Genomic DNA, 16347 nt, shown 5'->3' with positions numbered 1-16347 from the left:
ATGTGTCGTGTTGAAGTCGTGTTAGACAATCAGTTTAACTGTTCAGGGTATCACCAAAAGAAAAGTTTAGTTTGCACCCCTGGTCGTCTCATTGTATGTTCATTGTTCCGTGCTGCAAACCTTTTAGAGTTTGTTACGGAGGATTGTGTCACCTTTGAGAATGAATCCCCAAAGAGTTCCAGAGAAGACTTGGAAATGATCACCTGAATACAGTTATATCCAGAAGGTCAGTCTGGTCTAAAACGAAATGCGAGGATTGGGAGAGCTTCGTTAGTCCTGCAGTACATGATTGAATTCAAAGTCAATTATATCTAGTCAGCTGAACTACAGAACGTTTGATCCATTTTGTTCATTTAGTAGCTAATGTTGAATACTTGGAAGCTGCTTAAAACTGAAAAAAAAAATATGCTTTACCTTCTCAGCCTTAACTTAATTTTCGCTGCCTCAGTTATCACATCAGTAGTTGTCGCCTACACGCAGTCTTGTCTGAAGATCAATCCAGGCCCGTTGCATTTCGGGTTTTTGAGGCCACAACTTTTCTCTCAAGTTATTATTTTTTTTTTCAGAAATATCAATTTGATAAAAACAACGCGTTCAACTGCTGCGAATCAGTTGATCCTGATTTCTTGGAAAAACGAACTTGTCAAGTGATTGAACACGATGGGACTCACAGGGGTGGTGTTTTTTTCCGTCTTTTGCGTCATAAAGGCGATGTTTCGACTGTGCATAAATTAAATCGTTCTATATTCATAAGAGAAAGTCCTATCGTATCGTCATCCGGAGCTTTGTAATGTTTTAGTTACCTTGGCAGGGATAAATTCGGGATTAGTCTTTGTAAACAGAAGACCCCCCTCCCCCCACTTATAAACTTTAAAGTTTTCCGAGAATTCATATCCAAAGTAGTTTTATGTCAAATTGATGAATCTTTGGTTTGTTGAAAGAAGTAAACAAAAATTACGCTTTTCCGTTTAGGAGGAAGATAATACAATGCAAGTTTGTAGGAGTTTACTATCGATCATTTCCTCATTTATTTTAGATAAATCTTTGGAGTTTGGTAAACTGTTGTCACTTTGGTTATGGTTTATGGTTTATACAATACCTTAATAGCAACATGGGCTGAATTGCTAAGGTTTACAATGTATTTTGAGGTTGAGATCGGACGTCAAGTTATGTTATTTTCGTTCTCGCAGCCTGATATTATTTAGTCTCCCCGCAGCCGTGATGTCTTGCTCACGCAACGCTCTCTCACAGTCTGTGAGGGAGCGTTGCGTGACCGAAACATCACGGCTGCGGGGAGACTCGATGTTATTTAGTTTTTGCTTAATTATCCCTTTCCATTTAGGTAGTGTCAGTGCCCGTCATTTCTTATTTTTAGATAATTGCAGCGTATATTTTGGTAACTCTGTGAGGTTCAGAGTATTTCATTTTATTGTCGCTACCGCTCTGATGTTTTCTTCATTTGCACTCTTTTTTTTTTTTTTTTTTGCAAATAATGTATCTCTAATTTTTTTTCTTTCAATTAAGATCTTAGCCAAAAAATTGAAGCAAGTTTATAGAGAGAGTGAGTTTCCTCTTTGTTCAGTCTTATCCCACTGTAACTTAAAATGAACTCAGATCTTTGTTAGCGTGTTTTCACTTACTTCCTCTTTGGGTAACCTTGTACTACGGTGGCCAAGTTTAGGTCTAACTCTTTGCTGATCACTCTTTCCCGGTCAGCCAAGCTAAGTTGGGCTGATGTTGTCGTAGCTGGATGTAGGGATAAAAAAATGCCTCCTTCTTGTTCGATAGTCTTCATTTTGTAATACGTGGTAATGAGGTTCCTAACAATTAGGTGACACAATTGCATGGTCCATTTGCTGTGAAACAATGTCTCTGTAAGCTATGACACCGAAAGAAATTTATTCAGAGGATTTGACTGCATTGCGGGACGAGTGCTCATCAGTTAAATTATGCCAAAGTTAAAGGTCTATTTCTAGGAAAAAACATGATTGATTGTTAACGTAGTTTCTTCATTATCAATGATTTGCTTACTTTACAAGTTACTGAGTTGCATCCATACGATCAATTTTAATTTTAACTAGTTAAAGGGAATTAAGGAATGGGGCAGAATTAAAAAAGGCTAAAAATTAGGAAAAAATTGGAAAAATATAACATTTGAGCATTCATTGATCTTTCTTTTATAAAAAGCTTACTAATCCACGGGGAAAGAAAACGTTTCTGTGGGTCACGTGACGCAACCGTTATTCAGTGCTTTAATTTGTGTCCGTTCACTTTGCTTCAAGTTTACACCACTTTTTTCGGCATCAGATCACGGTTAAAGCATCCAGGAATGGCCTTCTATGTTTTGTGTTTTTGAGCTTTATCGGGGAATCCGGGAAAATGCCGTTGGCTAGTGTGAAATTGTCATTCTTTTTTCGATGAACGGCAATTTACTCAACTATTGGTGTCTCATAAGGCCATTTGAGATGGAATCTAAAATCCCCGATTGATTGCTAGTTTCTTACAATAGCCTTCTGGTTTTAGAATAGAAAAACCGTCGTCTGAACGATGGTAAAGTGATGTATCCAACGTTTTTAATACTTAACTAGCAGCTCGATGTGTCCGCCATATTTGAAACCGCGGCCTGGACTTCGGAAAACTATAACCGAGAGAATGTTCTTGCTGCTATAGCAACAAAGCCTTTCCAAGATGGCGGACAAGATTGCAGTGGAAGGGTCATAAAGTTTGTAAGTTGTTTTTCTCATTTCTTATGTGCCATTAAGGAGGAACTTTGTTGAATGAAAACATTAAATTTATTTATATGCAAAACTGGTATTTTTCGTCTCTATATAGGGATTACATTCTATCTCGAACTGCCGGGAATGCCACGTGAATCATCTGCTTTTTCAGACACAATTCCCTCTGAAAACTAATCGACTAAAAGGGGCTGACCCAGTAGCTACATCCACAAAAGAAGCAGGGAATTTGACAAAAACAACCAAGGCTGTAAAACCCTCAAAGAAGGCCATTCGGGATACTGCAAAGAGCATCTATTTGAACATTGATGAGCCATTCAAGAATCTCTACAATATCAACCTTGCTGATGCCTTAACAAAGGTACCTGGAATTGAACTAACACATGCAAAAACTAAAGTGCAAAAACAAAAGGAAAGAAGAGAAACTGCTAGGCGATTCAAAAACAGTGCTGAAGAACAGTGGTCGAAAGTTGACTGTGACACAATGCTTGGAACGAGACAGTCATTTAAACAGAGAGAGTTACAAAGAAAATCTCTTTATTTTGAGTCCCATGAAGAGGCTAAAAGTCCGACTACGAAGAGGAAAGCACTCGAGGAGGCAGGCCTTCGAAAGGTAAAGCGTCACTCTCCAGATCCCAGTTCCCTTGACTTTGACAAAGATGGTCTCCTACAGGAAGTAAATGCAATGAAAGAGGGTGATAAGGTGAGAATAAACTAAATAAAGATACTTCAAACAGTTGGAATAAGAAAATTTTGTGTAAATCATGATAGCAAATAACTTCACTGCATACATGTATGCATGCTATCAATAAACTAACTGTCCCCTCTCTGGCCAAATGACCAGAATTACTTCCATTCCCCATCACTTTACTTTTCAAATGAAAGGATAAATAATAAAATTATAATGAAAACAAAAGGTTTCATATTTGCATCTTCAATATTTAGTTCACAAACATTTGTTTGTTGTAATTCTGTTTTTAAGTAGTGATTGAAATATTATTTCCCCTTATTTACAGATCAATTTCTCTGCACTGGCTAAGAAATATGGAGTATCCAAGAAGACAACAGTAGGAAACATGGTGTTGAAAGAATTTCTTAGCAAAAATGGCATGAATTTGGAAATCTTCAAGCCCTTCGGAAAAAATAACCCACTTCCAAGAAGGCAGCTCAACAAAGCAAAGAGGGGAGATCACAACACCAGTGCCTCGCACAAGTGCAGCCATAAGAGAAACTCTAAGAAAAAAAATTGCAAATGGGGAATACCGCTTGGGTGAGATTATAGCTCCAAAAACCTACCAAAAGCTAACATTGGATTCCAATGGTACTCTCAAGAAAGAATGTTTCACAGTTAGTGGCAGAAAAATACCTCTACTAGAAATCAGGAAAAATCTTTTAGCAGAACATGAGGAAATGGGTTTGGTGAGAGACCACTCAGAGGCTCATTATGAGGCTATGACATACGAAGAGCTGGAAACTCACTTGCAGGAAATTGGAGAGTTAAAAGAGAAGCCTGGTGGTGAGACAACGAGGGAGGAACTGGTTAACTCGCTAAAACACTGGGAGCAAACTCGACACCTGATGATCTGGTCAGACCACTCAAGTGTTATGAATCATGGCCATATCCTCTTGACGGTAAATGCAATTTATGATCCAGCATTTTATTACACATCTCAACAGCTTGAGGGAAAGGATGTCCAAGAAATGGTGGAAAAGCCACAAATTTACCTTATGGCAAGTTGAAGAGACACCATCAAAGATCAGCTATTATACAGTGACACCCGCCTGGAGAACATCCAACAGCTCACTACAAAGATCACCTCTTCCCACAATGTTTTCATCAATGAAATCTGTCGCATGTTCCATGGTGACCATCCATCACAAGAAGTTGAGAGTGGGGAGCAGTTGGGTGGAAAATTTGGCTGCTGTGGTTGCACTATGTCATCAACACAGTACTCTGACCACATAGCATCACTAGGAGCCCCACAAATCACCTTAGAAGAGCGAAGGAAGAAAGTCATGGCAGGTCCAGCAGGCAAAGAAAGGAGGAATGGAGGTGTGCAACCTTTCCAACAAATGAGTAAGGATGACATGATCAGAGAGTGCAAAGGCCGAAACCTCCCAACAGATGGTTTGCTAGAACCAGCCTTGCAGAGCCAGTTGAGGGAGGAGCTTAAGGGCATTCAGCGAGTCCCTGCACTGTGTTTTCCCGATCAAAGTGCTTCAATGAAAGACCTTAACTTAACCCAATATGAAGTTGTGCCAGTAGAGCCCCTCCATGATCTCAAGGAGCACATAAATAACATCTTGAAGGAACTTCCCAAGCACCTAACTGATGAGGAAAAACCACTGTTTGAGGAGGCAATAGAAGCAGTGCTCTCCACAAAAGAAAAGTTGAGAGGAGCAGATTACCGTTTTTGCTGTATTGTTCTAGCCCTTCACCTTGGAAGCAACTGCCGCCTAAGTATCAGAAGGTTATTGTATAGTCTTGCAGAACTCTGTGAATTGCTCTACACTCCTTCAAACAATCGCACCGCCCAGTTTATTTTACGTCTACATAATGTCACATTCTCCCATGTGGTTGCCATTTGTACAGTAATTAAAATCACGGAGGTCCTGACACGAAGAAAACTCTATGGTATATTATCATAGCATCACCTGCCATGCCCCCTTCACACCACGTTTAATTTCACTTAGTTCTGTAGACACCGAAGAGGAGGAAAGAGAATTCAGCACCATAAATGCAATTAGCAAGACAACCTCCAATGGTCATCCGGAACATATAATTCCAAATTGTATAGTTCGCACTCAAGCAGAAAGAAAGTTTAAATCAACCAGAAGTAGCTTTCTTGAACAGCAGTCAAAGATTGCAAAGTTTTCCAATAACCTTCCACAGTTCCCTGACACAGTAATTCCATGTGAACTTCTTGACAATGAACTTTATCAGGCTCATTTAGAAACTATTAGTGATTTTCTTCTTTGTGGAAAAGGGGTGTGGTGGCACGTTAACGAAGATGGCAAGGAAATTGTGTTTCATGATGGAAAAGGATGGCCAAAATTTCAAGAGCAAGGCCCCCCTCTGCACCACTTTCGTTTTTCTTCCTTTGAGAGTGAAGGCAACTATCTTAAGGCAAAGTGGCAAGAGTGCTTGAACCATGGGAGCCTCCACTTACCTATAAGGAAAGTGAAAGTCTACCACACTGATGGGTACCTAGCATATACTGAGTATCACAGAGTGTTGAGAGATGAGGAATGGCCAGAGCCAGAAGATCATACCGCTGAAGAAAACCAAACTGATGCAAACAACCAGATTGATCTTTCTTTGCCCGGTGATCAAGAAAGTTTAGAGGAACAAGAAGAATCGGATGTACTGATCACAAGTTTGGCTTACACTTCTGTAAATGGTGATGCTGCTGAGCTGAGTGAAGATGACTGTGATGTTGTTGATGATGATCAAGGCACTGGGAAAGAGGGAAGTCTAACAACTGCAGATTATCATATCAACTCAGCTGGTATTCCTCCTACAGCAATTCTCCAAGGTGAAAGTAACTCAGCAGATAATGATGTCAATCAGCGAGCAGAAAAGGATTCTAAATTAACAGAAATGGAGAAAAATCAGCAAGATGGTAACATCCTCCAAACAAAAATTGCCAAGTCTGTTGCCAAGGTATTAGGCAGAACACCTCTAGTAAAAACACTTGACAAAGCAAGAAAAGCGCTGCGTGAAAAACGAAACAGAAACGACAAGCATTGCCATGACAAGTACAAACTTTAAGATACTTTGGCCTGTGTTCAGACACAAGTGCTTGCTGCTCACAAGAGTGTATCACAAGAAATAGAGCAATGGGAAAAGGAATTTCTCCCACAGCATGGGTTTGCACCAACATATGAAAACTACGAACAAGAGGAAAAAATAAAAGCTGCATACAAGATAAAGAAATTGAGCAAGGAACTGCTCAAATACTGGAAAATAACAGTGTATATTCATCCATGATAAGTTGAACATTAACTAAAAAAATTTTGATCGAGTGAATTATTGTTCAAAGAATTCTACTTTCTAGTTCAAAAAGATTTCATTGTTTTGGACGCAAGAAAGAAACATTTAATTGTGTAGTTATTGCCACTATATTTTTTATGTTACTAGCTGGCGTTTTCTTCGCCAAAGAAAATGTGTGCACATTTTGATCATTCAGTTGAAAATGATATTATATTTTCAGTTACTCAGTATAAGAAGATTTCGCAAAAATATTTGCGAAGAAAATATCCCACCTTTTCCACATCTACAAAAGAACATTCGATTCAAAGATTCGTTGTCAACGCACGTTCAAAGACTGTAGAGGACTATATATAAACATGCGTAGTATGTATTGGAATTCGTAAAATTATGTTAGTTAATAACACAACATAAACTTGTGCAGCATATTACTCCCATGCGAATACTACTCAGTCGATTGATCGTCAAAACTGTTCAGCTAAGCCTTTTGGGGCGGGAGGGAAATAGTTACTTTTACAGTTGTTTAAAAGCAGTGTTAATAAGCTAGTGCAGTTTCCGAATTATATCACGATTTTACATGCATGTATGTACAAAGGCAGGAATTATTTGTTACGTACCTCTGTCTGGTGAAGATCCCTTCAAACTTTTTCGAGATGAAAATCCTCCAATATACTAAGTAACGACAAATAATCTGTTTGCGTCGGGAAACTTTCTTCATACCGAAACATTCCTTGATTTAGTATACCTTCGAAAAGCAATGCCATGATTGTTTACACGTACGACGCTGAAACTTGAGAGCTCTTTATTAATAAAGTTAGCAATTACAAATACTTAACTATGAGGCCTCGCTGGGGGTCACGATCTCGTTTTTGAGCCATTCCTTAATTCACGCGAGCTGTATCTTTTTTTTATATTTATATCTAGCAAATGAGTTTAAAGTAATGAGTTTTTTAAAGTAACGCGGAATATAGCGTTTTCCAAGAATTGAATTAATACCAGAGAAGTGATTACCATTTAAGGCAAATGGAAATGAAGGTAAACATATTGAGACGCATTCGGTATTCATGCTGCATATATATACATATGTAGCATTCAAGAATTGAAAATCTACATTTGATGATTATAGTCTGAACAAGGAATTCTGCATTACATCATTTCTTAGATAAGCAGTAGGTGATGTACACAAACAGTTCATATATTATGTAAGCCATTGCTAGTCATTCTAGCGAACAGAGAAGATACTTTAGAGCTGAAGATACACCCTAGTACCATTTCAAACGACGAGAGATTTAGCCGCCGCTCTAACAGCTTCTTTTGCACGAGAAAATACATTTTTATACCTTTTATGGCTCTTTATTGGCTACCACCTCAACTGCTCAGTTCAACCTGTTGAATTAAACATGAAATATCAAATAAAAGTCTCAACATGCTTGCACAGTGATTGTTGAAAATTCTTGTTATTTCAAGTTTCATTTCGTTTCGAAAGAGTCTCCAGTGAGCTCTCTCGTATGTTAAGTTTAGAGTCACTTGAATTTACTTAAACATCTGGTCTGCTTTATAAAATGTTACACTCCTCATTGTTACACTCCTCATTGTTACACTCCTCATTGTTACACTCCTCATTTTTACACTCCTCGTTAAAACTTTCCTCAATGGCCGCGAGGTTTTCATAAACCTGTTCAGCACTCGGTCGATTATGCGGGTCGTAGTTTAAGGCCTGTCGAATTAACATTTGGAGAGAGCCGTAAGTGGAAAGATAACCAAGAAACGTTATGTCTGTGAAAGGGATTTGGATTGCCAAAGCAAATCCAAGGCCAATTTTTCCCATGTAAGTATTGACAAAGGCACCGTAGTATGCTTTCCCATCAATTCTGATAAAATCGCGCTCGAGGATTGCGTAAAGGAGCACTCCAAGGGAAAAGACGTCTGCCTTTTCACTGTAACCGTCACTTCTGAATACTTCCGGCGCCATGTAATATTTTGTGCCAACCTCTGAGCGCATGTAGTATCGCACTTCGGTATTTTGACCATTAACTTGGATTTGTGTGAGTGCGATGTATCCGCGAGCCAAACCAAAATCCCCCAATTTGACATCCTCTGTCGAAGTCAAGAGCACATTATCTGGCTTCAAATCGCGGTGAACTACGTTTTGCGAATGAAGGTAGGCTACAGCTGAGGCCATTTGTTTCATCCACGTCAAATTCACTTGGTCATTGCTCGATCGAGGGAGGCGTTGGTTGAGGTTTCCTCCCGGACAGTAGTCAGTCAAAAGGAACATGTATAGCTGGCCCTGAGCATCAAGGACTTGCTTTGTTCCCCGTAAGGAGATAATGTTTGGGTGCGAGATTTCTCGCAACATCTCGGCCTCGCGGACCGCTTCCTGAAGAGCCAAAGCATTGACACAAGGGATTGCTTTCAACGCGTATAAATTGAATGTTGCCACGTCTTGTACTCTGTAGACAACACCAAACGCTCCCCTGCCCAGTTCATGTTGGATTGTTACCCTTTCGTTTTCAAACTGAAGTGTCGTTGTACTACGAGGAACAATTGGCTGCTGCATCATTGCCATGATTCCTTCTTTTGAAAGTTGTGAGACGTAAGCGCGTGGCAGTGTGACTAAACGCACGTGACTAGACTGTACATATCAGCGGCTATAGGGTGGTTCATTATGTAAAACCCTGTAATGATATTCTCTGATTGCACTTATAGGGTATGCCTTTAATCGTGTATTAGGGGAGGCTCAATAGGGTTATGCAAGATGACGAAGCGCGCGCCAGTGACATCAATCGAAAGTTCATATTCTCGTTGCTTTTGCTATTTTTCAAATCAAAGCTACTGAAACATAAAAAACAAGGGCCTAAATTTGCTGTACAACAGTCACCTCTGAAGTCAAGGCTTTTAGTCCCAAATTAAAACTACTCAAATATCGCCATTTTTTGACATCTGTTTGACTTTGATTTCAATTTTCTTCAATTTCCTTCGGTAAAATTTTCTATTATTCTCCGAACGGGTAGAGTCTGACAAGACGAAACTTTTAAAATCGAAAAAAATACGGGTTGTCAGGGTAGTTTTTTCGCTTTTAACATTTTTGTTGTTTTTTGGCTGAGCGAAAAACTTGTCCTACAAATTTTTCTGATAAATTCACAGCAAGGAAAGCTAAAAGGGTATAACATCTCTGCCAAATTTCAAGGAATTTCACCGAAGGAAATACGAGAAATCTGAGGGGGAACTTTCTATTTTCTCACCTCAACGACAATCACCTCATCAGAATAGGAACTCGCCACGATCGCTATTTGAGCATGCTCGAAATTTCGAACCACGCGGTTTTGTCGAGGACGAATGTGTAAACACGGGCGGTCATAATCTTTGACGTTTTTGTACAAACTGCTTTTGACCTGAAAGTCAGTTGAGAACATATCTTAATTCACTATGCCGCAGAATCCTTGGAAATCTCTTCGAAGTGTTTCAAAATTGCGGAGACTATTCTCGTCGTGTTTGTGACCCTTGGAAGCGATGAGCGACTGAACAATGGCGGTCTTTGGTACAAATTATTTAAATCCTCATATCTTAGGCCACTGCAAGCAATTTTTCGGCAATGCTTTGCTTTATTGGGCTATCCGCATGACCTGCGTTGTACAGCTTTCCTCGAAAAGACAGGAGTCTCTGATGACGGTTGTCAAGATATTTCAGGTCTTCGGCGGCGTCCTTAACAGAGATTACAGAACTTCTGCTCACCAGCATTTCATCAGACAAAGCCAACCTAGGCGAAAGCAAGATTCTTCGAAGAGCCATCACGTCCTCTAGGGCGTCGTGGGTTTCAAAGGTGGTTTGAAATAAATGTTCGTAAACAGAACTCTGCCCAGGCTTTGGAAATTTACCTTCTGCGATTTGGATGGAAGAGTGCTTGCTTTTGATGAGTGATTTCATCAGTGTCAGAGTGTCTGCAAACCGGATGGAACTGGTGGAACTGAGCTCCGCGATAAAATTTTCGCCACCGTTTCGAAGAAGTATTGGAATATCAAATGTGGCGGCGTTGTGTCCAGCCAAGATTGTGCAAACAAGCTTTGTGGATCGTGTTGAAGCTGAATCTATGCTGGCCCTCAAAAAAGTTAAGAACTGCCTAAGTACTTGCGATAACTCAAAGGCTTCTACTACTCGATTATCTTTGAAAAGTCGGCGGATTCCATCGACACTTTTAACTGGAAGTTTGTTGACCTTTGACGCGTGAGGATCTATGTCTGTGGTTGGTAGAATATAGCACGAGAATTGTTTACCTGACCTATCCACGCCAGCGAGCTGACATACTTCTGCAGATTTTCCCGTTGAATTTGTCTCGATGTCAAATAAAACAAAGTGATAAAATTTACTGTCATCAGATTTTTCCTTTTGAACTGTGGGTCTCGAAGTGTATCACGGAACTGCATTTTCGTACTGTTCTTGTTGTTTCGTGACAGCAGCGGTTATATCATAAAGATCAGTGATTGAAAGTTCAGAATTGTTCAACTCCAATGTTGTCGCAGAAGAGTTTAGGTTCAGGCTAATGCCACTTTCATACATGGTACCTTCTTTGCCCTCGTTTTTCGAGGTTTCTGAAATCTGGTGTTTGTGTAATTGTGATCGACGTCGCTTGAATGCAACTGTTGATTTTCTCTGTTTGTCCTTCGAACTTTTCATGTCCATTTTCGTATTATGGTCTACACAGAAAAGACCTCGCTCTTAGTTAAGTGACGCTAGAGTTTGAGGAATGTACCTGTAACCTAAACTTACTTGAGAGACACTGCAGGACACTCGATAATCATTGCTTTCACTTCCCCTGTAAAAGCAAATTTTGGGGTTTTTCGAGCCCACCACACTGTTCAGAGACTCGTTACGTTGAGAATTTGCTGCAGGTGCAAGTTTGTTTATAACAATGTCTGTGCTATATTCATCAAAGAGAGATTTCAGGGCTGATTGAAGGCTATCTCCTTGGAGGTCTTTGCCATAGGCAAGATCTCTGTGACAATAATGAGAAGGGTCTTTCTTGTATCGACACCATGTTTCTCTACAACCAGTATGGTCACCAAATGCATGAGGCACAATGCTTGGGATTGCAGATTTCATGTTTGTAGTATCCCCCTTATTTTGTGTAATACAGTATGTAAAGGATTTGACAAGGTAATTTATGACTTTCTGTGACAACACTGAACTGTTGGGGAACTTACTTCGTTGGCTCAAGTTGTATAGGCGTGTGGTAAGGGATCTTTTATGTGAACTGTATCACTCCATTTTTCCACACCATAGGGTACCTTTTGCTTTAGGTGAGATTCAGTAATTGAATCATCATCCCCAGTGTAAATTGAAAATTTGACATTTGATTTAGTTACCTTATTGAAAAGTTCAACTGCAGCTAAAGGCTCCATTGACTTTGAAGAGCCTGAATGATTTTTTCTGCAGTCGTGGTCATTTGGTTGTTTTCCTGCCTTTTAGCTTCATCACAGGAGTGGCACATTTTATTTTTTGTTGTGTAGTCAAGGACCTTACCAGTTGAAAGGCCCATGACTGCAGCATGTTCGGTCTTAGAGTTGAAACCTCGCCCCCGTTTCTGCCACCCCATGTCGTAAGAACAGGCAATAGGTACCAAATTGTTCTGGTCAGGCTTGTTACCATTTTCAATTGCCTTCTCTTGTTCAAGGTTTAGGAATTGCTGGCACCTATTTTTTGCGACTAGCTCTATTGCCTTTCCAGCTTCCCTTTCCGATTTTTAAAAGTTGATGTGTTCAGTGCAGGCACATTGAGGATTGAAAGTAAATTGTTTAAATGGGTGTTGCCCACTCCTGTGTGTAAACAGCCAAGGGCAGCTCTCGTGTTCACATCAAAGGTCAATGGACCGCGTGCGCCAGATCTGTGCTCTTTTGATGTTTTAATCGTGTTTTCTGCATTCCATTGGCTGCATATAACAGTAAACGTGCTTGCCAAGCCACTGTGCTGTTCTTCAATAACATTGCCAAGAGACAAAGGGCCTAGAAATATTGTAAAATACACTGTAAACTAACAGGGAGAAAAGACTTCATCCACAATATTTGTTATGTTCTTTTATATGATAATGGTGTAAAATATGCTATAGAGCAGTTATTGGTGGCTCAATAGGGTTTTTTGGCCGGGCGAAGAATGGGTACGAAAATAGCGCGCGCTTTTAAATGGCATCAAATATGTAAACAAACATGGCGGCTTCACGCGAGTGCACAATTTTTGTCACATAATCGCCAAGTTTACTTGACGAGAGTGAAACGGCATCGCTACTTTCCAGTAATGAGCACAATATTGACAGTGAAAGACCAGAAGTTTACACAACGCCTACACAACATCCGTAATGCGTCGGGTCGCTTTCGGAAAGTGGAAGCGATCGAAACCAGAAAAGAAACAAAAATAAAAAGGTTACACGGAGGGTTCAAAACGTGGAATGCCAAAAGGAAGCTCCAGTATGATAACATGTCCATGGAAAACGAACCCCCAGCAAAACGAATGATACGAGCACGTGAGGTCAGTACATTTTTCTTTATTCGGAAGTCTTAATTTTTGGTAAGGTTTTCCTGTCAAGCTTGTCCTAATTATCGGCCTACCTGTTCTGTTGACTCCAACCCTGATTCCCATCAGCAGAATAAAGCTAACAGGAAGGCGAACCTGCCACAAGGATCCAGACTGGTGGACTTAGAAACCCTTACAGATGGTCTGAAGGAATGTTTATTTTGTCATTACGGTAAATTCTCACTATTTTAAACTGCACTATAGCATATTTTACACCATTTTCATATAAAACAACAACAAATATTGTGGAGTCTTTTTTCCCTGTTAGTTTACAGTGTATTTTACAATATTTCTAGGCCCTTTGTCTCTTGGCAATGTTATTGAAGAACAGCACAGTGGCTTGGCAAGCACGTTTACTGTTATATGCAGCCAATGCAATGGGGGAAACACCATTAAAACATCAAAAGAGCACAGATCTGGTGCACGCGGTCCACTGACCTTTGATGTGAACACGAGAGCTGCCCTTGGCTGTTTACACACAGGAGTGGGCAACACCCATTTAAACAATTTACTTTCAATCCTCAATGTGCCTGCACTGAACTCATCGACTTTTAAAAATCGGGAAAGGGAAGCTGGAAAGGCAATAGAGCTAGTAGCAAAAAATAGTTGCCAGCAATTCCTAAACCTTGAATGGGAGAAGGCAATTGAAAATGGTAACAAGCCTGACCAGAACAATTTGGTACCTATTGCCTGTTCTTATGACATGGGGTGGCAGAAACGGGGGCGAGGTTTCAACTCTAAGACCGGACATGCTGCAGTCATGGGCCTTTCAACTGGTAAGGTCCTTGACTACACAACAAAAAATAAAATGTGCCACTCCTGTGATGAAGCTAAAAAGGCAGGAAAACAACCAAATGACCATGACTGTAGAAAAAATCATTCAGGCTCTTCAAAGTCAATGGAGCCTTTAGCTGCAGTTGAACTTTTCAATAAGGTAACTAAATCAAATGTCAAATTTACAATTTACACTGGGGATGATGATTCAATGACTGAATCTCACCTAGAGCAAAAGGTACCCTATGGTGTGGAAAAATGAAGTGATACAGTTCACATAAAAAGATCCCTTACAACACGCCTATACAACTTGAGCCAACGAAGTAAGTTCCCCAACAGTTCAGTGTTGTCACAGAAAGTCATAAATTACCTTGTCAAATCCTTTACATACTGTATTGCACAAAATAAGGGGGATGCTACAAACATGAAATCTGCAATTCAAAGCATTGTGCCTCATGCATTTAGTGACCACACTGGTTGTAGAGAAACATGGTGTAGATACATGAAAGACCCTTCTCATTATTGTCACAGAGATCTTCCCTATGGCAAAGACCTCCAAGGAGATAGCATTCAATCAGCCCTGAAATCTCTCTTTGATGAATATAGCACAGACATTGTTATAAACAAACTTGCACCTGCAACAAATCCTCAACGCAACGAGTCTCTGAACATTGTGGTGGGCTCGAAGAACCCCAAAATTCGCTTTTACGGGGGAAGTGAAAGCAATGATTATAGTGTCCTGCATTGTCTCTCAAGTAAATTTAGGTTACAGGTAAATTCCTCAAACTCTAGCGTCACTTAACATAGAGCCAGGTCTTTTTTGTGTAGACCATAATACTAAAATGGACATGAAAAGTTCGAAGGACAAACAAAGGAAATCAACAGTTGCATTCAAACGACGTCGATCACAATTACACAAACACCAGATTTCAGAAACCTCGAAAAACGAGGGTAAAGAAGGTACCATGTAGGAAAGTGGCATTGGCCTGAATCTGAACTCTTCTGCGACAACATTGGAGTTGAACAATTCTGAACTTTCAATCACTGATCTTTATGATATAACCGCTGCTGTCACGAAACAACAAGAACAGTACGAAAATGCAGTTCCGAAATACACTTCGAGACCCACAGTTCAAAAGGAAAAATTTGATGACAGTAAATTTTATCACTTTGTTTTATTTGACATCGAGACAAATTCAACGGGAATATAAGCAGAAGTATGTCAGGTCGCTGCCGTGGATAGGTCAGCTAAACAATTCTCATGCTACATTCTACCAACCAGAGACAGAGATTCTCACGCGTCAAAGGTCAACAAACTTACAGTTAAAACTGTCAATGGAATCCGCCGACTTTTCAAAGATAATCGACTAGTAGAAGCCTTTGAGTTATCGCAAGTACTTAGGCAGTTCTTAACTTTTTTGAGGGCTAGAATAGATTCAGCTTCAACACGATCCACAAAGCCTGTTTGCACAATCTTGGCTGGACACAACGCCGCCACATTTGATATTCCAATACTTCTTCGAAACGGTGGCGAAAATTTTATCGCGGAGCTCAGTTCCATCAGTTCCATCCGGTTTGCAGACACTCTGACACTGATGAAATCACTCATCAAAAGCAAGCACTCTTCCATCCAAAACGCAGAAGGTAAATTTCCAAAGCCTGGGCAGAGTTCTGTTTACGAACATTTATTTCAAACCACCTTTGATGCCCACGACGCCCTAGAGGACGTGATCGCTCTTCGAAGAATCTTGCTTTCGCGTAGGTTGGCTTTGTCTGATGAAATGCTGGTGAACAGAAGTTCTGTAATCTCTGTCAAGGACGCCGCCGAAGACCTGAAATATCTTGACAACCGTCATTAGAGACTCTTGTCTTTTCGAGGAAAGCTGTACAACCCAGGTCATGCGGATAGCCCAATAAAGCAAAGCATTGCCGAAAAAATTGCTGGCAGTGGCTTAAGATATGAGGATTTAAATAATTTGTACCAACGATTTGGACGGAAAGGTCTTGTGTGTATTTTGACGAGACCGCCATTGTCCAGTCGCTCATCGCTTCCAAGGGTCACAAACACGACGAGAATAGTCTCCGCAATTTTGAAACACTTCGAAGAGATTTCCAAGGATTCTGCGGCATAGTAAATTAAGGTATGTTCTCAACTGACTTTCAGGTCAAAAGCAGTTTGTACAAAAACGTCAAAGATAATGAGCGCCCGTGTTTACACACTTGTTCTCGTCAAAACCGCGTGGTTCGAAAGTTCGCACATGCTTAAATAGCGATCTTGGCGAG

At 40.2% G+C, this 16347-nt stretch overlaps 1 protein-coding gene and 2 pseudogenes across 3 annotated transcripts; 2 read left to right on the top strand and 1 right to left on the bottom strand.

The window, feature by feature from the left end:
* The first annotated feature begins 2566 nt into the window (after nucleotides 1-2566).
* On the top strand, nucleotides 2567-6726 carry LOC148734896 (uncharacterized; annotated as a pseudogene). The gene is made up of 5 exons (XR_015998587.1): nucleotides 2567-2726; nucleotides 2833-3438; nucleotides 3752-5370; nucleotides 5438-6399; nucleotides 6529-6726. The product of XR_015998587.1 is annotated as an uncharacterized LOC148734896 (transcript).
* A 780-nt stretch (nucleotides 6727-7506) lies between these two features.
* LOC111320480 (myosin light chain kinase A) lies at nucleotides 7507-9997 on the bottom strand. The gene has a single exon (XM_022923139.2). The coding sequence runs from the start codon at nucleotides 9293-9295 to the stop codon at nucleotides 8282-8284; it is 1014 nt and encodes a 337-aa protein (XP_022778874.2). The 5' UTR covers nucleotides 9296-9997; the 3' UTR covers nucleotides 7507-8281.
* A 906-nt stretch (nucleotides 9998-10903) lies between these two features.
* Nucleotides 10904-16321, top strand: LOC148734895 (uncharacterized; annotated as a pseudogene). The gene is made up of 3 exons (XR_015998401.1): nucleotides 10904-13245; nucleotides 13360-13462; nucleotides 13587-16321. The product of XR_015998401.1 is annotated as an uncharacterized LOC148734895 (transcript).
* Nucleotides 16322-16347: the final 26 nt, after the last annotated feature.

The sequence above is a fragment of the Stylophora pistillata genome, chromosome 3 (assembly GCF_964205215.1).
Source record: "Stylophora pistillata chromosome 3, jaStyPist1.2, whole genome shotgun sequence".
Taxonomy (NCBI): Eukaryota; Metazoa; Cnidaria; class Anthozoa; order Scleractinia; family Pocilloporidae; genus Stylophora; species Stylophora pistillata.
This window is presented reverse-complemented; position numbering and strand designations above follow the sequence as displayed.

Coding starts and splice junctions, on each gene's coding strand:
- LOC111320480 (XM_022923139.2), bottom strand. CDS start 9,295: ATGGCAATGATGCAGCAGCCAATTGTTCCTCGTAGTACAACGACACTT.